We start from the raw sequence: 25351 nt of genomic DNA, 5'->3' as shown, positions 1-25351 counted from the left end.
AACTATTATCTAACAATTCTTGTTCAGGGCTCCTCATGTACTCTATCACTTCTAATTAATTCGGGGGTCATTCTAAACCTATGCTTTCATTTTCAGTAATTCACAGGCTAGTCTTCCTTAGTCTATGCTCTGCATCTCGTATAAGACACTCAAGTTCAGACAAACAATTTTCAGTGTTTTGGTGCAAACTTCAAATTAAATATTTATACCTAAGTATTACGTGAGTTCACACAGAACTGTGGAAAGATTCTTATTTAAATTTTAGTGAGAGTTATTAAGCTCCACTATGTCTAACCAAAAATTTCCCAGGTATGTATAGAAGCATTTTATCTATTGACAATCTCTTCCGAGTTATACATTTTGAACTAAATTTTATGACGCCCATACATGTAAATACTTTAAAAGTGAGATGCAAAGAATGTATACTGGTTTCCACAACACACATCTTTATTTCCTTTGAGAAACCCCCTATTCTAGCTTGATTACTAAAGCTTGATTATACGGTCATGTTCTTCTCTACTAAAAAAGGAGATACCTAAGCTATGAAAAATAAGGAATACTGTCCGTTAAAAAAATCAAATGTATAATTCATTATAGATGTCCTTAAAATGTAAAAATATGGTAAGAGTAAAAAAAAAACAACTGCAGGGAATTTGTTTATTGAGCATGAAAGTTAACACTTCTAAATAAGATATTCACTTTGAATTTTCTTTGTCCTGTTAGTGGACATAATGGAAAATATTGCACAGAACTCAAGTACGGAAATAATAATTAACAAAATATTTAAGCAACAAGTAACTGCTTTACATTTTTAAAAATTAATCCAAAGAAAATAATTTGAAGTGCTTCTCTGATTTGGAAGTCTTAAAATGTTATCTCATGTTTTATTTGATTTTTTTCTTCTTTTTTTACAAATTGACACTGTACAAAGAGTTCAAATGGCCAGTAAACTACTGCCTTAAACTGTTGGCTTTAAAACAGAGGTATGATCTGAGTTCACAGCAGTGTTCTCTAAAGCGGCAACAGTACAAGCACAGAGCTCTCCTTGTCTGAGGATCGCTATCCGGAAAACTTCCAAACCTGCCACAATGTCCGTTAATGTGACAAAAGTTGGCCTGCTCATTGTCCTTGCTTACCTTTGTAACACTGGGCTAAACAGAAAATAAAAATCCAGTCAACAGTAACTTGTACAGTAGTTAGCTCTGGACTAGACAGCTTGGAAATGCTGACAACTATTCAGAGTGAGGTTCTCAGTAGAGAGAGACAGCTCCATCCCCATTAGGCCAAACCCTACACTAAGAGAAAACAATGTTATGAATGAACTGAACATTACAGCTTCCCTGGGTCCTAAAGACCATGAAGAATGCACTATATATAACTTAGAACATACTCTCACAGAGTAAGTTAATAGGGTTTATAGAACAATGGCCTTTCTACATTTTTATACGATGTTTAAATTTTATTTTTTAGTTTGTCATATTAACCCAATTCAATTAATAATATCCAAATAGGAATAACTTCAGAAATGCCTTGAAAATGGACAATGAAAGAATCTTCAGATCTGAAAAGCTGGCTTTTGCTGTAAGCTTGCCTCCAGACTTGGAATATACACTATTTATTTATTGCCTGAAACTCTCAATTCCTCTCAGAATAGAAGATGACTGCATGTTTAGCTACCCCATCTCAGTCAAGGCTGGTCTTGAGGGACTGACGCACTGTGGCTAACATGCTGCTCTCTCTCATAAACACAGTTTACACCATAAGTCACTTCTTACTCAGAGTACTAAAATAACAAACATGGTCCTTTAAAGTATTCCACCTTAAGTTAAATATAAAATAAGGTTGCTTCATTAACTTCTTGCTAATTAATTGGCTTAAAATCTATTTATCAAATAAGAAATAGTAAACTTTAAGTTTTACCCAGAAAGTAGATATACTCTGATCTGTTCCTAACATCTACTTGAAACAGTTCTGGGCAAGCGTTGCTGTACCTCAGACAACAGTCCCAACCACGTATAGAAATGACACTCCACTCTGGTCCTTTTGAGTAGTAACAAGTTCTTTAGGAAAACCTAATAACTTGACTACCAATCACCAGTGCTGAAAGGTTAACTGAAAAACTAATAAATAAGAAATGTAGTTTTACTGCACTTCACCTATTTTAATGCAAACAGGATGGTAAGATTTCCAAATAGAATAAGTTCAAGATCAAGGACCAGAACACTGGTGAAATTTCATTCATCTTCTGACACCAACGCTTTTCAGGATTATAACAGTCACATACAGGTTTATAGATATTTGAAATTTATAAATTAAAGTATGGAATTCAATGTAATAGGGAAAAGATAAAAAGCAAATATAGCTAGTAGTGTCCAAATTTCAAATAAAATTCCTGGGTAAGTATGGCTGCTGTTTTCTTCCAGTCATTTTTTTTCTGTAAAATATTGGCTGTGTCACAAGGAATCTCCTGTGCTTTCTATCATCCGAGGCCTTCCGAAATAGAACACATTTCCTTTGTAACTTTACTCAGCTGAAGTGTCGAGCTAGGCGGGCAGATCTATAGTCAGCACGAAGTTGTACGAAGGAGTGAAGTATGTTCTTGTCCAGACTGGCAAGCTGTTCTCCTGAGCAGACTTGCTTTAAATTATCTGGAGCAACAACCAGGAGATTGCAAAGTGCATGCAGAGTGTCAAAAAGATGTAATACCATTGGAATCTGAATTGAGAAAGGAAAAGAAAAGCATTGAACCAGAACAACTTATTTCCTAGTAAGGTCTGCATATTCTTCTAACATACTGCTAATCAGAACTTGGTAGTATGAAAACATTCCTATGTTAGAATGTTTCAAGCTTCAAGCTTCTGAAGAACTAAACCTTAAAGGTTCTGTAGTTAAAACTCCTAATAATCTTTGAAAAGATTTACATTATTCAATTTTCTCAATATTTTGTAATTTGGTACACTAGAACGATCATTAGTATACGACCTTTAAAAGTAACTTAAACATGTGAAAAACCTTTCACATGAAGAAAGAATATTTTCCTAATATGTGATATCAATGGATGTTAAAAGGCACCTGAATGGAATGTGCTGAAATATGACCTCATCTAAAAAAAACCCATAGGAGGAAAATGCTAATATATTGAAATATAGCTGGAATAACATGCCTTCAGGTAGGCTATAGTAGAGCTCTCCTTATGGTGCCAATGAAATCACACTTCTTAACAAGCCGGTGTAAGTTTTAATAGTATGGCCTGTTTTCCTGAACTTATTTGCAAACTTGATAATTGTTTATACGTACCTTGAAGTCTTTGGCACATTTTCTATATTCAGCTACGTCGCAAATTGCTAACATGCCACCCATACAGCTATAGGAATATTGTTGAAGATGCTCATAAATAAGCCGATGGAAACGGACTCCAAGTTCCATCAGAACTGTGTCCACATTCTTCCCATCCATGGAATTTTTAATCTTCTCAACTTGTTTTCTCACATAAACACAGACTTTTACACATGCCTGTAAAAGTTTTTCTACACTTATTATACAGATATGTGTGTTAGCCTAGCAAAGAAAAAACTTCAAGCACAACTAGGCATACTAACGAGGGTTCAAGCATTAACAAAGGAGATAATATATTAGCAAACGGAATAGTCCACTCACGTTAGTATACTGAATCAAAACATTGTTCTCATCTTCTGGCTTAAAATCCGTTTTCTTTTGTTCTGCAGCCAAGATATGCTTCATCTGTCCAATCATACAATTTAATGTCCTAAAGACAGAGGACACAGTATATATGACCCATTTAACTCACTCAAGTTTACCTTTGTATTATACTAAATTAAGTTAAACTACTTAATTTCCAATTATTACAAAACTACTTTGGTATGGGCAAACCAAATCTTAGAAACAAAAACAAACCATTCTACAACTTGCTATCAAAGAGCTCCTGGTTTTAACATCTTTCTCTCTTGAAAAGATCTTAACCTAGTATTAGTTACTTACTTCATAACTAAGGATCTTCAAAGGCAAAGCATGCATAGAAAATACTTAGGAAAGTGGATGATAAAAGGTTTAAAAAGAAAGGTTGTAGGCACAGAGTCCCACTGTCAAAGGATTATTAGGAAGATGGACAAGCTGAGATAAAGGCACTGATTAGAAGTTATCAATAATATCTAACTTATGTGATATTCTCCAACAGTAAGCTTATGAAAATGAAAAAGACTACACTAACTCAGAGTTTAGTGGCTGTAAGACATTGTGGTCAAAATATAAGTTTTATATTAAATTCAAGAGACAGACCACATAATTAAGTATAACAATAATGAATTCAAGTTACAAAAGGACAGTAGGCCAAGACAAGATAGTGAGACTAAAGGATACCAATCATGGTCCTTGTACTGAGCCTGATATATAGCAAATACTTGATACCCAGAAGCTATACTAATTTTCAATCAATATAAGACCACCATCATCTGAAAACAGACAGCTGGAAAGTAATAGTATTTATAGTCTTCAGTAAAGATTATCAGGTTTTGAAATTCACTCAACAGAATTTACAAGTACAAAACCAGTACAATTATTAAAATATTTCAGAAATAAGTCAGAATACACTACATGGAAATATAATAATAAATATTGCATACCTTTGTTGTTTCAGCAGCACTAAAGATTAAACCAAGGGTTTCCCACAGGCTAAAATATAAAATACTCTAGCCCTGTACAACCTCTCAGCCCTGCATGTCATTTTTCAAAGAAATTTGTAGTTTGTACATGTGTGGTGCAGAGAAGTAGGGCTTAAAAGGAACTTCTGTTTTGATTTGAAAATATATCTAAACATACTGACTTTCAAAAAAAAAACACCTGGAGATTAATAAAACATTCTCCTAAAAATAAGAACAATATGTTAAAGTATCAACTTTGCAGCCAGAAAAGTAAAAAAAACCAAAAAACCCCCACATTTTCTGTTTTAAAGATTATGTTCATGCTGCAGGGCAAATGCACGTCTACAGTTTTTAAAACTGCAGGAGAAGAGAAAATAGTTAACTTGCCTGTCGATGCCAGTATCCAATTTCATCTCCATGTGCTCAATTATCTCTTTTTTCTTCTGAAGGCATTCAGATAACTTGGGAGAAGAGCTATTGTTTATTAAAGAGAAAACAAACTCCCATTAATAGCCTACTTTCTAAGTTTCTAATCTATGCATCATGAATACACATTTGTAAATACATTTGCTCACATACCCAATAATTACTAAATAAATCATCACATACATTATGTACATTAGTATATCCAATTCATTCACACTAGAAAAATTAATCCATTAAAAGTAAATACAGAGTTGTTATCCGATCTCTGAGGAGATAGGACTTAACATGCAGCTTTGAAATTTTGAAACTAGTTTTCTCTGTATCTAAATATCTGGTATAACAGTAAGAAAAGTCACGGATATCAGCAAACTCTTAAGAATATAATTAATCCTAATAAAAATGTGGACAGTACTAAGTAAATCCAGTTACTTTTCACTTTTTTAAGTAAAAAGACACGAAACCTTATGATCATGGTCTGCTTCTCAATATTATTAAAATATTAAGGAATAAAGAACACCAAAACCCCTGTGAATTCTCTGCTATGTGACATAAGAACCCTTTACAAAGGAAATCACTAAGAAAACTCCCTAAGCTGGGCTTGGTGGCTCATGCCTGTAATACCGCCTGGGCTACACAGCAAAACAGTAACTTTCCTTTAGATTATGATTCAGGAATCAAGTGATCTGTGAACTTGTTTCTGGTCACAACATGTCATAGCACTGCCCATAAAACAACTATCAAACTCTATCATTTATCTGAACATTTCCTGCACAGACAATAGGGTTAATGACAACTTTATGTATACATGTAAAACTCCATTTAATTTTCAAATGCTTTAGAAATCCATACAAATTGATATGAAGATATGAACCAAATCTTAATGCTTTATCAAAATGTGTTCATTCATGTTTCTTATGTCTTTATAACAAGTGTATTGTGTCTATTGGTGTGTGTGTGTGTGTGTGTGTTACTCGGGAGTAAGCCCAGGACTTTGTAGACACTAAAACAAGCTCTATCACTGAGCTACATCTTTAATTAAAGAAAAAAAAATTTCAAAATTTTTGATATTATAACATCATTCCATAATTTCTCTATTCCTTGAAAGCCCCCTTATATCCATTCTACTCTCAGTTCCTTTTTAAAAAAAAAGGATAAAGAGAAAACAAACAAAAAACAAACACCTTTTGAGACTGGGTCTTGGTTGTCCAAGCTGACTTTGAAATCATTATGTTGACTAGACTGCCTCAGCCTCCTGAGTAGGTAAGAGTACAGCTATGCACCATCATGCCTGGTACCTGCTCTGTCTTCTGAAGGATGTAAACTGGTTGGCTGCACTAGGCTAGAAGGCCTTTTGTTATGTTAGATTTCCGATTTTGGTTTACGATAATTAAAACTTTTTAAATATACCAAAATTAACAGCATAGTGGGAAGAAAAAACAAGAATTCAAGGAAGGAAGAATTTTATGTCAAACCTGTCCTGTTTGATGTTTTCATAAACATGTATTATTTAAAAAATAATAAAAATACTCATTAAAATACCAATGAAAATATGACAATGTAACTAACCTTATTAGTGGCATAAGGTGATCATTAAATTGTTTGTCAAAAAGATGAAAAATAGTATTGGCCTGTTGTACAACATCCAAAAAATAGAGATTTGCATTCCTAGAATCTGATGATGGAATTCCTAAAATCGGAAGGCACAGGTGAGTGAGAACCAACCTTGAAAAAAACTGGGCAAAATAAAAAGAATGATTTTATATATAACAAATGAATAAAAGTAATTGTCATTTAATAAACCAGCAATGATTCTACAGAGATTTTGATAAACAGCTTAACAAAATTCATCCAAAGCTATTTTTATACCCCAAAGTTAATCATCCTCATGGCTTATTTGATAAAATGGAAAATCAATCAACAAAGCGCCTAGGCTCCCTTCCTGTCCAGTTTCCCCCTCCACTCTAGGCTCCTGTCAGTCACAGACTGCTCTCATCATGCTCGCCACTCTTTCCTCAACAACATGCAAAATCTCCTCACCCCAGAGACGCGGTTCCTCAACACCTAAGATTCTGTGTGGTCATCAACAACATCTGACACCACAGATGGAACTAAACCCTCTGGATCTGTTCCCTCCTTTCCTAGAGAACAACTCACAGACTCAAGATTCCTTGCTCTTTTTAGCCCTGTCCAAACTTAAGACTAGACTAAGAAAAACACCCCCAGCTAATGGTAATACATAACTTTACTAACTTGAGTTCTTTATATGATGATTCTTCAATTATACAATTAGAAAACAAAGATGTTTTGTAGAAAAGAAATAATCAGTTGGTAGGAAAATTACACGTGCCATCACAAACATAATAAAAAAAAAACCTGAAGCATGTGTAGAAAATACTAATCCACAACAAAACATGGAAATTAAGACAGTAATAGTGAATGTATTTAACCTATAAAATATAAACATTTTTGAAGAATATTTAAAACACATAAAAACTGGTATATACACATAAGCTAGAACCAGCATAAATTGTATGGAACAAGCCTCTTAGAAAAAAAAAGTAAATTAATTTAAAATAATAAATAAATTTGAATTTAAAATAAACTTTAAATTAAAGATTTGAGTAATGAAAATTATTTTAAAATATGTACACATAATATACTCTGACTTGGAATTTTACCTAATGAAAACAATTCAAGTAAAGAGTAAATTCTACAATGCTACTCCAGCGTTATTTCTTATCACTTGGCAGAACTGTGTGTGATCAGTAAGAACAATGACCGTGAATACTAACTACATGAAGAATAATCCCAGTCCAAATTAAATTTTCCTCAACATTTCCAAATTCAGAACACTGCTATTAAAATAAGGCTTCTTCTATTCTAGATAAACAATCAATCCTTGACACCAGATTTAAATTCACATTACTTTATCTTTTTAATGAACAATTTAATTTTGTTTGTTTGTGTGTGTGTGTGTGTGTGTGTGTGTGTGTGTGTGTGTGATGTGTATATTAGTCAGAGAACAACATTCAGGAGTCCGTTATCTCCTTCCACCATGGGATCCAGGTACTGAACTCAGGTTGTCAGCCTTGGCAGCAAGCAATTTTACTGCTGAGCCATTTTGCTGGCCTTTATTCATATTCAATATCTTCTGCAATAATCACATCTTTGAAGATTTAAATTATTCCAATACAAATGACCACACTAAGTCATTTACTGCTGGCATGGGTTAAATACTTGATGTCAATAGTCTGATACAATTAAGTTAAAATGCACTCATAGACATTCTTGCTTGTGAAGGAAATAAACTGGAATTAGCTATGACTAATTTATAGCTAAATTTGGTTAATCATTAAAGGTTCCTAGGATGGTGTTTTACACAGCCAGAGACCTCCTGAGCACAATGATGGGGGCAGGGGTATGAAACAGAGTGGGATTCTAACCCTAAGAGCTTACAAGCGGGGTCTCCATTGGAACAGTTTACTCACCACTTCACTGAGCTCTCTGACTCGCGTGTCTTCTCAGAGGCCTTTTCTGACTACCCTTTCATAAAATGCTTTTGGGGGGCTGGTAAGATGGCTCAGTGGGTGAAGGTACTTGCTGCCAAGCCCACCACATGAGTTCAATCCCTGGGACAAATATGGTGGAGAGAGCCAACTCCTGCAAGTTGTCCTCTGACTTCTATGTGTGTGAACATACACAAAATAAAAAATAAATAATGTAAAAGAAAAATAATTTCTGCCTGTAAATCCTTCACTCTACTGCCCCACTAGTGTTCTCTACCCCTTACCCACTTTTGATTTTCTTTACTGAACTTCCTAAACTTTTGTCTATCACTTTTACTGGACTATAATTCAAATGATTAGGCATGTAAAAAGTATGTGCTAACTTAAAGAATACTGACAGAAGACAGATACTAACAGATGCTATTATAAATAGTGAAATCAACAATGATTATGGGTACTATGCTGCAGCAGGGGCACTACTTCATCTAAGGGGATCAGCACAGGTGTCTGGAAAGGTGAGAGTAGGTGAGGTCAGGTTTTAAAGACACCAAGAGCCAAGGGAAATGCAGCACAGAGAGAAACACGTGGAGGCACACCACGGCTTGTATTCTTCTGGACACAGGAATCAGTTAGGAATGACAGTGTTTGAGGTGGGTTGCATCAGTAGATGAAGCAAAGTAGATAAACCAGTTATATTTGGATGTATACTGACAGGGTTTTCTGATGAACTGGCTATCAGCAATGAAAACAGGAAGGTTAAGGCAGTTTCTAAGTTTGGTAAATAATGATTTCCTTAAAATCCTGGGAGAATAGCGTTGGAGGAAGACAGCTTCTTTGTTTGTTTTGCTATTTTAGGTTATTCAAAAAACATCATATAGTCTAGGCTGGCCTCCAACTCATAGTGACCTCTGCCTTGGCATCCTGCATGCTGGGATTGCAGGCGTGAACCACCATGCCTGGCTGAAGAGTTTCATTTTTGAAATGTTACATCTGAGACACCCACTTCACAGGTCATGGGGTCAGGTTATAAGGATCCTTGAGATACAACTGAAAGAATGAGGCCAAAATATTTAATATAAATTTACTCCTTTCCAGATTTATTTTTGAACATTTTTCTCTCTAAATTTCATTACTTACTTCCTAAGCAGAATTATTCTTATTTCTATTTATGCTCCTTGACAATTTATAGTATAGAGCACTGTTATACATCCTGCCAATATATTGTGCTAAATTTTGTAGTGGATGTAAACAATATGAGAGAATTGCCTATGTTTAGCTTTTACACAAGCTCATCCTAGTATTACATCCTAGTATTACACAAGCTCAAATACATTGTACTGAACTGAGTCTATCACACACAAGCTATACATAAGAGAACTTATGAGTATTGGTCAACCAAACAAGACCAAAGGAGTTTACAGAAAGTGTAATATAAGTATACTTACCAGCAAGCCCCGTTTCTAAAGCATAATCAATATGCTCAATACATAAAAATTCCACAAGAATGGTAAAAATTCTAAAGGCATTCCTTGGTAAATCAGAAGGATCAGAAAGCTTTAAAAACAAGCAAAAACAGTATTACTCTTCTGGACTACATTTTAAAAAGCCACCTCTTAAAGCAATCTTTTTTGTATAGAACACTATTTCAGGTAACGAATGTCAGTGTTCTCTTCCCACTGCCCACACAACAATTATAATGCTTGAGATCAGTCTGTAACTCTCCTGACCTAGAGCAGTGCTTTTTACAATCTAGATTGTAATCCATGAGTGAAATCCATTACACTTTCAAGAAACACACACACGCACACACACACGTATACTCTGCTTCCATGTGAGATACATTTTTAACTATGGTGATCATAGTCAAAGAAGTTTCAGAGCCACTAACAAACAGAGCTGTTCTGGTAAAACTCAAAACAAAACAAGACAAACAAAAAGATTCTTATGGAATCAAGATATGAAATCAATTAATATACATAGTAAAATATAACAAGATCAAATTTTAACTCATCGTGTCCTGGTAGAGTAAGTCTTTAGAATGTTACTGAGCTTCACTAAGTCTCATTTTTTTTCATTTATAAGATGAAGTAACACTGATAGTATTTTGTTTTAGCGTTAAACTGGAATAAACTAGGGAACTGCGAAGTGGTTACGACACAGAACTTGATTTAAAGAAAGCTCACAATTCTCACTTTGATGTTGCTGCTGCTGGATTATTTACGAGTAGTTGAGAAAAATGAATTCTTCTTAAAAGGAAATTATTCTCAATTTCTTTTAACTGTTTCTGTATTAATTATAAATCCCCTTCTGCCTCCGTCAAAGCTACTGATAGTATCCATTCCTATGGCTCTCAGGGTAATACTACAAGTGAGAATTCCTTATCAAAAGAATTAGACTATAACTGTTAGGGATTTTTGGAATATTTGCAAATATATAATGATATATCTTGGAAGACTCAAGTCTAATCATATAATTCATTTATGTTATATAAATACCTTATACAAACAGCCTAAGGACAACTTAATACAATATTTTTTATTAAAACCTTACCTTAATGCCACAAGTAGAACTTTCCAATGTGCCACCATATTAGTGATCAAGAATTTTTTAATTCTTGATCTGTATTTTTAAATCAAGTACACTCAACCCTACTGTAATAATGTAATCCTGATGTATAACTGAGTTTATGAAAATTTCCATACACTACTTTAAAACCCCAGTGATTATACATCCCTATTTGGTACTAGATTTCTTTAACTTTTAACCTTTAACTCTTACCAGTCTCTCTACTGCTTTTCTTGTTTCTGATGCTCAACAGGTGCCCTTACCTTCATCACAAATCATAAAAACCAAGCCTAAGTTCCCACCTTTCTCCTGTTTATATCCTCAAATCAGTGTATAAGAGGTAAACAGAAAGCTGATAGAAAATATAGAGGACATCAACGAATAAGACCTGACATTTATAGAATACTCAGTCAACAATGTGAAGATATGCATTATCTCACGCATACAGAAAACCAGCAATATGGGCTGAGTAAATTTTTAATTTACTCAATAAATTTAAAAAGAACTGACATCATGATGCAAAGTTTGCCATCATTGACAAAAAGGCAGCCTGTTTATCTCCAAATGTTTAGCAACCAAACAATACAACTTCTCAGTTATCTAGGGCCAGAAAAAAAAAATCAAAGAGAAATTAAAGAGAATTTCAAAATGTATTAAAACATAGTAAAAAACCTAGTTTCAGCTAACTCAGAACTTGAGAGTATGTGACTAAACACATATATTAGAAAAGGTCAACAAACTCAGCTTTTACTTAAAAAACAAAGCCAAGGCAAAAATAAAACAAACAAACAAACAAAAACAAATAAAAAACCTAGGAAAGGGGCAAATAATACCTAAGTAAGTTGAAGTAAAGAAACAATAAAAAATAGAAATGAGGGTGGTGGTGGAGCACCTTTAATTCCAGCACTTGGGAGGCAGAGTTCAGCAGATCTCTTCAGTTTGAGGCTCGCCTGGTCTACAGAAAGAATTCTAAGACAGCCAGGACTGCATAGAGAAAGCCTATCTTGAAAAAGATAAATAAAATAAAACAAAAAAGAACAGAATCAGAGAAATCTAAGGAAAAAGAAAAGAAAAATATTAATGAAACCAAGAAGTGGTTCTTGGGGAAAATTAGACCTTTATTAAGATTTGTTTGTAAAAAAAAAGTTTGGTAAACAAATTACTGAAGTTGGTAATAAAATGGTAATCATTACAATAGTTTCTACAAACAGTGATGACAGTAAGAAAAATGTCATGAATAACTTTATTTCAATAAATACAATTTTGGTGAACTATGAAAGTCTTTAAAAGATACAAATTAAGCCTATGTATTGGTGTAGCACACCTTTAATCTCAGCAATGGAGGGAGAAGCAAGTGGATGAATCTCTGCAAACTGAGGTTAGCCTGGTATGCATAGAAAGACCATCTCTAAAACAAACAAACAAAACTGCCAAGCTCACTTAAAATTAGATTACCTGAAATTTCTGTATGCATTACGTGGCTGAATTATTAGTTAAAAATCCTTACAAAGAAAACCATAGCCCCAAGTAACTTCCCTTGTGAGTTATGACAAACTTTTAAGACAGAAAGACCATCATCTACACTCATAAACAATTGAAAGAGAAGGCAGAAGTAATTTGCATATCATTCTATGGACACATTATTATTAAATTATTAAAACAAGACAAAGACATCAAAGGCCAACATCCTTCATAAACACTGATGCAAAAATTCTTAACAAAATTTAATGCACATGGGTGAGCAAGGTGGCTCAGAGAGTAGTTTGCTGCCAAGTCTGAAAATGTGAATTCAATTACTGGGACCTACTTTGTAGACAGAGAGAACTGACGTCCTTAAGTTTCCCTCTAACTCCAAAATGTGTGCCTGACACAATAAATAAAGGCAGCTTTTTAAAAGACGTTTTGTTGTTTTTTTTTTTTTTTTAAATTTAGCAACCCTAGCCAACACAGGTGATGGCAAGCTGAGGGTTACTAAAGAGATGCAAGGATCTGAAATATCAGTTAGCATGATTTTCCTAAAGAATAAAAAGAAAACATGTAAGAAAATCTAACACCAAATCTTTTATTTTGTTTGTTTATCTGTGTCATACAGTCTCCTGTGGTCAAGACTGGCTTCAATCAAACACATCATGTGGCCCAGGCTGACCCAGAACTCAAGATCTCCCACCTCCACTTCCCAAGGGTCTAATAATACCTAAGCTTCATACGACACTTTAATAAACTAGCATACATTCCTCACTGGAGAGATGGCTTAGAGGTTAAGAGCACTGGCTACTTTTCCAGAGGACTAGGGTTTAATTCCCAGCTCCCAGATGGCAACTTAGAACTGTCTCTAACTCTAGTTCCAGAGGATCTGACATCCTCACACATATATACATGAACGTAAACACCAATCGATGCTCATAAAAAAAAAAGACTTTCCAGTATTTATAAAAAACAAAAACAAAAACCAAATCTATAGTCAACATCACATTTAGTGATCAAAGACTAAATGCTGTACTCCAATGGTCAAGTGTGATAGCCAGTATTTGTTCCCTGCTTGTCCTTCAATTCCATACTGGAAGTCTAGCCAGAGCAACAAGGCTCAAGAACAAAATAAAAGACACCTATATACAAAGGAGTCAGTATGGGTGACTTTATGATAAAATAACATGATATTCTATGTAGAAGCTCTAACAAATTCTATAAAAACAAAAGACTGTTAGGATAGTAAACTTAACATGTAAAGATCCAACTACACACTCCTACATACCAAGTTAAACTTGACATTAAATATAACTTTAAAAATTACTTTTTTGTTTGTTTTTTTTTTTGAGACAGGGTCTCACTTTGTAGGCCAAGCTAGCCTAGAACTCACAATGTAGTCCGATTGGTCTTGAGTCCATAGAATGCTTCTGCCTCAGTCTCCCTTGTGCTGGGATTATAGGCATGTCAAACTGAAAATACTTTTATATAATAGTAATAATAAAAATACCAATTCTTCCCAAATAAAATCATAGACTCACTGTCATTTCAAACAAAACAAGACTTTCCTCTGATAGAAACTGGTAAGCTATTAGACATAGATGAAATACAAAATGGTCCATATGGAAATGTCAGAGGACATACTATCTGACTCAAAGCGTACTGTTACTACAGCTAACACAGCATGATATTGGCAAAAAAGATAAATGGTGCAGAACTGCTGCGGGAACTCTTTCCGCTCCTACACACTCTACTAGATTAGTTGTTTCTTAAGCTGAAATATCCTTATGACTCACATCACTGCCAAGTATTTCTGAGATTAATTCATGTTGATTCATGTAATTCTAGCTGGTTCATTTAAACTGGTATAGTTTTCTAGTATATGAACAACACCATTATTTTTTATTTCTCTTTTTCACTGATAATTCTTTAAAAAGTGACAAATTAATCTTCAAAGTAACTATAGCAAATTTGTGACACCCCCCACCCCACAAATCTGGGCATTGAACCTAGAGACTCACATGCTAGACAAACACTTTAAGAACGAACTTCAGTCTCAGTCCTCACCGTAATAATTTTCAAAGTCATTGGTAGTATATGAAAGTGTCTTTTACCTCACTTTGTTACTAACACGATAATATAATAGTTCTTAATTCATGCTACCTTAATAAAAATAAAATGGTATTATTCCTATTTTACTTCCCTATTAATAAGTAATTTATAATTTAAGTGACATGTATATTCTTTGAATATTTCTACTAATTTGTATATCAATTTACTGATATTCAAAATGAATAAATAATATATATGTATATAAATAAAATTCTAAGATTTCCTTAGTTCTTAATTCCAGTATTTAGGAGCTACGATTCTTCACCATAAAAGTGTAAGAATTATCTCACTGGGTCTTTATGACGACTAAATGAGTTATTATATAACACCTGAAGTATGTAGATTAGTTACCAGAACATGTTCTTAATATAGTACCAGGCGAAGCCTCAGCACTATTGCCCCAAGCCGGTGGCTATGGATGAGGCCTCTGGACTGACCTCAGGGCTAAGCAGGAACTGGCAACAAGACAGACTTGTGCTCAGGCCACTTGTGTCCGGCTATAGCTTGGGCCTTGAATAAACCAGGTCCTTCCTTCAGTCATAAGTCTCAGACACAGGTCAGCTTAAGATCAGTCACGGCAACCAAGGGACTGTTTTTACCATGCTACTACAGACCTGAGCAACACAATGTATACAAATACTTCATCTGCTAAAGGAAAGACAGGAAACTAGGCACACAAATTTTCCTCAGAACTGAATGCCAGGCCCACCATGGTAAAAGTTAACACAAGATGGGACAAAACAGACCCTCACTTAAGCCTAGTGCCCACAGATGGAACCTTTAAGCCTGTCCTAGCATCGGGTGAGTCAGCCGTATACACCTCCAGACCTGCAGAGGTTCCAGGCCACAAACAGAGACAGGACTGGGAAGATCACAACAGTGTGGGCCTTTGTCCTATCTCTGTGCTACATTCATTTCAATGGACTGTAAGCTCTGAGTAAGACCAAGTATTACTGAATCTGTGACAGCAATGACAGAGTAACTTCATTTAGAAATAGAAGACAGAGCCAGCTGTAAATGATCACTTCGGAGGTATAGACCAGACATCCGAGAGTAAAGCTGTGGAGTGATGGGCAAGAACCCTGCAGTGCTGAACACAGGACAATAACTGTAGAAACAGGTTTTGGGTCTACCCTGGCTCGTGGGAGAAAGATGCATTACCTTTCTACAGAACGCCTAATGTCTAGGTCTTTCTTGCTAACAAGTTAATGTCAGCTTTATAGTATGACTGTGGACTTGTGACAGATTCAAGCTTGAAGTCCGCTCCAGTGTTGAAATAATGACAGTTAACAGAACTAGAGCTGGCAAAAATCTAGACGTAGGGTGCCATCTAGTGCTAAAACAAGGACAGTGACCAAGGTCTTGGTGATAATAATAAACAGATTATTGTGGAAGAATGAGTATAAAAATACAAGGGCAGATTACTATGACAGTAATAAACATCTAAATTTCCAATATGCAGAAACTACTGTAGGCCAACAAGCATCCAGAGTTTTCAGGGACCCAATCATGAACAAAACAAGGCAAAACAGAGCCAACCAAAGTGTGTGATCTCTCAAGACAGAAAACACAAAGTAGATGTTTGAAAGAAATTCTAGGAACCTCAAGAAGATATATGCAAATAATTCTGCAATTTGCCAAAGAAAATGAAATAATTTATAAAACCAAAACATCCTGGAGCTAAAAACATGGTAAATGAAAAATGTAATAAAAGCACCATTAGCAGAAACAATGAAGAGTCAGTTACCTCCCAAACCAGACTACTATATATATATATATATATATATATATGGAAAAGTATATATATGGAATATATATAGTATATATATGGAAAAGAAAAAAAACAGTAGGAATATAAAGATTATAGGAACTACAGAAAAGCACTAATAGAGCAAATATTCAGGCTAATAGGATTCAAGGATGGGAAAGCAAGAATAGAGAGTTTATACTTCAAGATTCAAAGGTGATAAACAAGTTTCAAAGGTTTAAGACAAGAAGATTCTTAAAGCAACAGAAAAAAGGGAGCAAATAGCATGTAAAGGGATCAATAGTGCAAATCTGTCCTTAGAGGTGAAATGTGACTTCTTTTGTTACCTTTCCGTAGTATGTATCTGAATCATTTGCTTATTTTTTAATTCTACTCAGTCACTCAACTGGAGAATTGCAGAACTTTAATGGTCAAAAGAGACTGAGACGAGATATTCACATGTTGAAGAAGTAAGAGAGAAGAAAAACAAAGCAAAACAAACAACAACAAAAATCCTAACAACTAAAGCCTGTCAATAGAAATACTATACCCAGCAAAGCTAGACAATAAAAATACTATACCCAGCAAAGCTAGCCTCTAGACACAAAGAGAAGAGACATTTCCAAACAAACACTGAGAATATTTATCACAACCATATTTCTCCTACAAACAAAACAAAAGAATAAACAAAAACAAACCCCAGATCAAATGCAGGTGTTTTCATCTTGTTAACATCTCTTCATTTCAGTTTGAAGAACTCCCTTTAAGCTTTGTTCTGGGGTTTGTTTTTGTTTGAATATTTGTTTCTTAAAAATTGAATATCTTTCTAAATAAAACAAAAAAATTAGTAACAAAAAAATCTTTGGAAATTATACAAATACATGGAAATTAAATACATAAATCATCAATGGAGCAATAAAGAAGGAAATTAAAAAATGTCTTGCTATATGTGATAAAGGAAATAAAACAAACCAATACCTTATGGATGAAACAGTACTAGCAAAAAGTTTACAGCAACAAATGTTTTTAAAAACATACTTAAGTCTCAGTGGATACATCTACAAGACAATTCCTCTACCTTGCTTAGACTCAGGTATGGTTATGAAAGAGGAAACAAAAAGATTGTAAGAGCCAGAGGAACATAGACTTTTAAAAAATGTACCATTTCTTATCTAATGTAGCTATTACTACTTCTGATTTTTAGATTTCAAGTTTGCTATGAGATTATGTCTCCTAGAAATGTCAGAAGCTACACTCCTGAAATCTCATCAATAAGAAAGCCTACCTATGAGCTGAACAAGGACAACAGAGATGCTAACATGGGGTAGGGGTGGGGTGGGGGACCCAAAGGCTTCAGTCCTACATAAACAAGTACTGGCAACTAAGAAATGATGAGGGTGGGGAAAACAGTCTTCCCCAAGGAAGTGCAAACCAATTTGGTTATTACCAATAAAAATGGTCAGCCCTGAAAACATACATACAAGTAACATTATACAACTGAGGCTGTATTCATACATTTAGGTATATTTATACATTTACATAAAGATAAATGACAACAATTATGGAAAAGCCATGAATTTAAAAGAGCAAAGAAGGGTGAGAAAAGGGAAGGGGGAATAATAATAATATATTATAATCTTAAAAAAATAAAAGAAACAAAACAAACAGGCTAAGAGCCAGGTGTGGCCATGCATAGTGCTGATTCCAGCACTCAGGAGGCAGAGGGGCTCTATGAATTCCAGACCAACCAGGTTACCGAGTGAGACGATCTCAAAAAGGAAAAAGGAAAATTCTACGTAAGTAAATCAGAGGTGGAAAAGTATACATTATAATAGATGCCATAAAATACAAAGGATTAAAGATTATTATGAATAAAGATATTCCAACAAATTTGATAATCTAGAAGAAATGGATAAATTCCTTAACATATTCCTTATCATGAAGAAAGAGAAACCCCAACAGACCAAGAATGAGTAATGAGATGGCACAGCAGTGTTAGGACCATCATGGACATGACTGATTGGGCTCCACTGGAACTCTGCTGCAGACTATCAGTAAGGATGTGCTACATTTGGTTACGCTGTGGAAAACTTGCTTACTGATGCAAAGATGTGTTGTGCTCTTTTATGTTGCATTTGTTTAACTCTGCCTGTCTAAAACACCTGATTGGTCTGATAAAAAGCTGAATGACCAATAGCAAGGCAAAAGAAAGGCTAGGTAAAGCTGGCAGACAGAATAAGTATGAGGAGAAATCTGGAAAGAAAGATTGAGGAGCATGAAAAAGAAAGAGAGGAGGACATCAGGGGCCGGCCATTCAGATACACAGCAAGACATGGAATAAGAAGTAAAGAAAGGCATACAGAAATAGAGGAGATAAAAGCCCAGAAGCAAAAGATGGATGGGATAATTAAAGTTAAGAAGAAAAGTTGGCTAGAAATAAGCCACGTTGAGGTCAGGCATAAGTAAGAATATGCTTCCATGTGTGTATTTATTTGAGAGCTGGATGGACACCCAAAAAAGCCAAAGAGCAAACACAAAAAGAGCAAATAAATACATAAATTAATTAATTAAAAAACTCAAAAAAACCCAACTACAGAATTTGATGCTTGTTCCACATGAGTAAGTTCATGCCTGGTTCTGTGAAGTGGGCCAAAGACCCATGGCCTAGAAAACCATGGACCTTAGTGGTGAACGAACCTACGGCTTCTGTCTGGCTAAATGGACATACTATCAAACTACTTCCTAAACAGTTACCTTCATATGAACAGGCTAGTGTTGCCTCAGCATGGACACAGAAGTTTCTTTTTGATCTGACAAAAATCTTAACACAAATTAGAGAAAACAATCTGTTCAGCTGATATGGGACAATGTGTGGATACGTACAACTGTCTGTCTCTAATAACACACACAAGTTCACTCAAAATAGATTAAAGCCTGAGTGGAACCCCTCAAATTATGAAACTACAGGAAAACATAGTGGATGTAGTGATATTTCATTTGTACTTTAATAAAGCTTGCCTAAAGATCAGAACACAAAACTAGTCAGCCACACACACCAGGCAGTGGAGGCATACACCTCTAATCCCAAACAAAGGGGAAGGGTTTGTTTGGGTACACAAACAAAGGAAAGGAAATGTGCTTGTTGAAGAGGGATCTGCATTCCAATGTTTTTGAATTGAAATTTATGCCCTGGCAGTAATTTTTTGAAGCATGCATGGGCAGCCCGTATATGGCAGTTCTGTTGAACTTGTCCATATAGAGTTTCATGGTCTAAATTGATGAGGACAACTGAACAGGTCTCTTCGTTAACATTTACTACAATATTTGCGACAGCCAATAAACAAAGAAAATTTGGTATATATACACACAAGGGGATACTTTTCAGCCATCAAAGCCATGAAATCCTGTTGTTTGCACAATGGAGAAGAAATTGGAAGACATTCTGTTAAGTGATGTAAGTCAAGTACAGAATAACAAATACTGTACGACTTCATCCACAGGCCAAAACTAAAGGGAATTTCACAAACGTTGAATAGAATATGGCCGAGGAAAGCGTGGAAAGAAGTAGAGAGTGATAAAAAAGGCGGTCAACATTCTACTGCACCAGCAGGATGACAACACATTAACAATATACTCTACATTTTTAAATGTTAGAATAAATTTTAAATGTTTTCACCACAAAGAAATGATGAATATGAGGATATATATATATATATTTTTTCATCCTGATTTGAGTATTACTCAATGTACACTTTTATCAAAATTTCATATGGTATCTATATGGTACATGCAATTTGTATAAACTGTGTCAATTAAAAATTAATATTAAGAAATTAATATTGGTCCTAATCAAGAAGTACATTTTTATATTTCTATAAATGAGACAAAACTTGAAATATACAACTATAGTTTAAAAAATTAATTTATTATTCTTACCCTATGACATCTCTCAAAGGCTTGTTTCGTTTCTTGTAAAAGATTAACTACCACTTCTTGAGATAGGAAAGTTTCCCCATGTGTATCAATACTTGGCCCCAGTGGTAAGTTGGTACGTTGTCTAATCCTTTCTTTCAAATCTTGAATACTAGTACATCATAAAGACAAACAAAAAGAGAAGTTTACTACATTTAGATTTTAACTGCAAATATGATCAACCTTAATGCATATCGGCAAAACCCAAAATGAGTCAATAACCAAGAGACTGACATTTCAATTATAAAAGTTAGTTTTTAATGACTTTCATCAAGACGATAAATTTGAGGTTCTGAACTTTGGTGTGCATGTGCACAAGTATGTCTGGGTGCATGCTCCTGTTTACTCACAAAAAAGTCAGACCTTGATCATTCTTCACCCTCAAGAAGCTATTCTAAATAACAAATAACTAGAAGTAGTCTTGTATAAAAAGAAAGTTTTAAAATTTTAGTACTTCTTTTAAAAACACAACCATTTAAATATATTGCTCATATCTTCACTATATTAAATTAGACTTATTAAGTACATCAGCTTCCCTTAGTGATTAAGGGTCACCTGTTATTATGTACATATCTCTAGGTTAAATTACTTTTGCTACTAGAACATATAGCGCAGGCTACTGTGAACTCACTTTTTGAAGTCTTATGCTTATTCTTTAGGTTTTTACTGTTTGAAATAAAAAGATTTGAATTTAGCATGAAAACTACTCGAGAGTTTCTTTTAAAAATGTATTAGATATGTGTGTATGCGTGTGTGCAGGCTCATACAGCTCAGAAGGCAGTTTTCGGGAGTCAATTTGGATTCTGGGGATGAAACTTCGGTTATTAAGGTTCGCACCAGAAGCTCTTTTACCAGCTGAGCCAAGTCCAGCCCAAGATCTTCACTCCTTTACTAACACCTCTCAGGCCTTATCTTTACAACCTCTAACCATAACAAGAGCAGCCTGGTGTAGAGGTATGGACCCTATGGAAGGCAGCACAGAGGCTAGTCCTCCTTGTTGGATCTGCTAGGTCCCATCTGGGAATGACTGTCACCAACTTTACAGCAAATTCTCTTCTCATATGCAAATTCTCAGACTTTACAGTATAAATCTAATAGTTTTATGTACAAACGACCAAAAAAGATCATCAATTCAGGGCTGCCTAAAATGTAAATAAAGTATTTGTTCTTTCATTCACAGCTTCAATATTGAATGATGTGATTCATGGTTAATAACCCAGAACAATTAACTCTGGAAAGGAACTTAAACTACAGAATTCTTTACATTACTAATATTATTTTCTATTATTTTGATTGAGAAGTGTTTGTTTTGTTTTTTGTTTCTCAAGACAGGGTTTCTCTGTGTAGCCCTGGCTATCCGGGAACTAGGGAACTAGCTCTTGTAGATCAGACTGGCCTTGAACTCACAGAAATTCTCCTGTCTCTGCTAGAGAATTAAAGGCATGAGTGCTGGGATTAAAGGTGTGCGCTGCTACCACCTGGCTTGTTTTACATTTAAATCATGCTATTTAGATCATTTCAGTGTGTCAGTCGAGATAGGATTTGATCAATAGTACATACAGTATGAAGAGCTGTACACAGAAAATCTTAATTGAAGCTAATAGTTACTAACTTTACCCAAACTTAATGTTCTTAACAATTTCAACTTTAACTATATTTAATTTTTAGAAACCTACCCTCCTGTGCCAATGGATCTCTTTTGGTGGTTTTTTGAATCATAATAGCGCTGTAGGATCATAGCACTTCTGCTTTTCAAATATCCAATCTCCACTTCAATATAGTTCTCCAAATAGGAAATGAAAATGGATTTGATAAGCTTAGACAAGAAAGTCTGTTTATCAGTACCTAAGTTAAACTCCATCAATTTGCTGGAGAGACTGGTGGTTCTTTTCATGGAAAAGAGAAAGAAAAAAGTTAATATATCTTATATACAACAACAACATTATAGAGCCTATATATCATAATGGAACTTTAATGGTTTATATCAAACCATCATTTCTGAAATGTTGACAGACTACTTAAGATATAGAAAGCAGCTAATAAAGCCATATATGAAACAGAATAGAATACTACAAATAACAATATAGTTTTGAAAACCGACATAAAATGCTGGAGATGACCCAGGGAAAAAGGCTGTGAAGCAATGACTAGCATAGAAATGGCAAAAATGGAGAGCAGCTAAGCTATGTTCTAGAGCCTTCCACCACAAGTACTCACAAGATTCGAAGAATTTACTGTCTGGTCATCATTTCTGTCTTTGTCCATGTGGACTGACCTCTAAGTTTTGTTGCTACTCTTATTAGGATGAACCTTTTCCCAAAACAAAGGGACTGGTGATAAATGTAACTATACTAATTCTTTTGTTTGTTTGTTTTTGTTTTTCAAGACTGGGTTTCTCTGTAGCTTTGGTGCCTGTCTTGGAACTAGCTCTTGTAGATCAGGTTGGCCTCAAACTCACAGAGATCTGTCTGCCTCTGCCTTCCGAATGCTGGGATTAAAAGTGTGCGCCACCACTGACCGGTAACTGTACTAATTCTTAAAGTAAAACAACAACAAGAACACCACAAAAACTAGCTCACAAATCACAAATGAAATTCTCAAGTCAGTTAAACAAGGTCTTTTGTTAGAACAGTAAGAATTCTGCTCTGTGTACCTCCAATCTATACAGGCAGGCAGGCACTTACTGCAAAAAGGGACAGTGCTATCTGACAAATATCTGAATACTTTCCCATGTTCTATTAAAAGAGAAAGAAAATATAAAATGTATTGTTGTTGTCTAATAATTAACAATATACCTCAGCAAGGCATAGTCACATATGTTGTGACAGTCTAGTATTCACAAGGAAGAGGCAGATAGACCTTGGTAAATTTGAGGTCAGCCTGGTCTACACAGGAGTTCCATGCTAGCTAGAGATAGTGAGGCCCCGAATGCACATACCTGGTATATAGATCATAGAGACTTTTGAGGTACTGTTCAGCGTCCGATTTCCTACATTCTTCTAGCTGATCTTTCACAAAACTCTAAAAGGGAAGTAACATTCTGTTAAGGAAATACTAAATTATATAACTTCTCAAGATCATTATGTCAAATAAATAAATCAAACTTACAAACACAAATATCACATTCTTTCTTATCTATGAAACCTAGATTTAAAACAATATGAGAATGCTGTAGGTAAGTCATGAAACTAGAAAGGGGGTAAGCGGGTAGGAAGAGAGCTTAGGGAGGGTGAAAGCAGAGGGGCGTCTGTGAAGAACAAAGGGACCGCCTGGAGGAGGAGGGCACAGGGAAGGGAGGCAGCACAAGAACATAGGAGAACACATCAAGTTGCTATAATGAAACCCATTTCTTGATATGTTAACTTAAAAAATTAATTAAAAAATTCTTCCAAAGGCACTGAGTTCAATTCACAGCACCCACATCCGATTGCTCACAATCACCTGTAACTCCAGTTCCGAGGAAATGTAACACCTCTGGTTTCTGTGGGCACCTGACTCATATGCATGAACACACACATTCACATGCATAGACATAATTAAAAATAAAAAATTTTAAAAATCTCGAATAAAAACAACACATTGCCCTAAGAACTATTTAATTTATTACTGTTTAAAGTTACCTGTAGTTTGATTTCAAACACATTCTGAATAAGTTTAGCCAGTACTGCTTCTGGATTACTAAAGATATCTCCAACTTGCTTGTTCACTCGCTGACAGAGTATTGCTGCATCTTCAAATATATCATTTCTCAAGTAAGCACCCTAAATGACAGAGGTAATTTACATTGTTAATATATTATTTATAAATGGTTTCAAAATAAAAATTAGTATAAAATAAAATTCAAAAATATACTGTAAAATTACCTCCTGGCACTGCTTTATATAAACATCAATACAATGGGAATAACCCTATAAAGAAGAAACAATGTTATTGTCTGGTTCTAATTATAATAGCAGAAGTGTTATACGTAATAAAACTACATCTTGTACCCCAGTGATCAGCAGTCATCAAACGTAAAATGAAATAATGGCAGTGAACCATCCAGTAATTTAACATGGGTATCTTGTCTTATCTTCTATGATTAAACTAATAGAATCTTTCAATGAGGATTTTCTCTCCAGCTGAGGCTCCAGGAAGACAGCTCACAATTCACATGGATGTCTTCAGCACCTGAAATCTTCCAGGTTCCTATCTCTAGTCACAGTGCATCTACTCTTTGGTTCATATCTTCCACCAGATATTTATATTCTGTTTTCTTATTTTTTACTTTTATTTATAAACATTTTTGATTGAAAATGATATACTTGAAGCAAGAAGGCCAATGACATGATTTTCTTTCTCCAACTATTTATATTGCTTGATACAGCATTAATATTTCCAGAAAAATCTTTAAATATTAAGTAACATTTAACAAACATCAAATAAAGTTATTCTGTCATATAGTTATATAATAACTGGGGGAAATCAAGGGACATAAAATGTAAAATCTTCAGGAACTTGGAGACTGATCATGAGTTAAAATCTTAACATTTACCTTGAAATGAAGTAAAACTGCGGCTACTTCCCTCATCCTGGAGATCTCTCCTCTTCTTTGGGCATTAGTAAACTCCTGAATCAGTTGGCATTCCAAATCATGGTATTTACCTAAAGCCAGGAAATCATCCAACTGAATCATGACAATCTAGTATACAACTTACATACAGCCATCTAAGTCTAGAAATATTACAAAATTTATAGTGGCTATGGGTCTGTCTTCTTGGGAGAATTACAAAAACATGAGATTACAAACAGTAAATCTAGCTCATACAACATCCTGATGTACACAAATCTATTTCAGGACACAAAAGCTTACACACTGGTAAAACAGTTGAGCTCTTCGAGGCATTAACAGTCATTTATAA

The 25351-nt window shown here is 34.7% G+C and overlaps 1 protein-coding gene across 1 annotated transcript in view; it reads right to left on the bottom strand.

The window, feature by feature from the left end:
* Positions 1–643: 643 nt before the first annotated feature.
* Positions 644–25351, bottom strand: part of Exoc5 (exocyst complex component 5) — a 47753-nt gene continuing 23045 nt past the window's right edge. Inside the window, exons 7-18 of the mRNA XM_085698498.2 lie at positions 24985–25094; positions 24314–24358; positions 24071–24211; positions 23389–23471; positions 22127–22336; positions 20415–20562; positions 10036–10144; positions 6651–6771; positions 5046–5132; positions 3658–3766; positions 3298–3513; positions 644–2715 (exon numbers count right to left, since the gene is read on the bottom strand). Of these exons, the coding sequence (XP_085554624.1) occupies positions 2527–2715; positions 3298–3513; positions 3658–3766; positions 5046–5132; positions 6651–6771; positions 10036–10144; positions 20415–20562; positions 22127–22336; positions 23389–23471; positions 24071–24211; positions 24314–24358; positions 24985–25094 (1568 nt within the window). The 3' untranslated portion in view covers positions 644–2526. The remainder of the gene's footprint in view (positions 2716–3297; positions 3514–3657; positions 3767–5045; positions 5133–6650; positions 6772–10035; positions 10145–20414; positions 20563–22126; positions 22337–23388; positions 23472–24070; positions 24212–24313; positions 24359–24984; positions 25095–25351) is intronic.

Source organism: Myodes glareolus, chromosome 12 (genome assembly GCF_982192425.1).
Source record: "Myodes glareolus chromosome 12, mMyoGla1.1, whole genome shotgun sequence".
Classification (NCBI taxonomy): Eukaryota; Metazoa; Chordata; class Mammalia; order Rodentia; family Cricetidae; genus Myodes; species Myodes glareolus.
The sequence above is the reverse complement of the archived record's forward strand: the minus strand, read 5'-3'. Positions and strand labels throughout refer to the sequence as shown.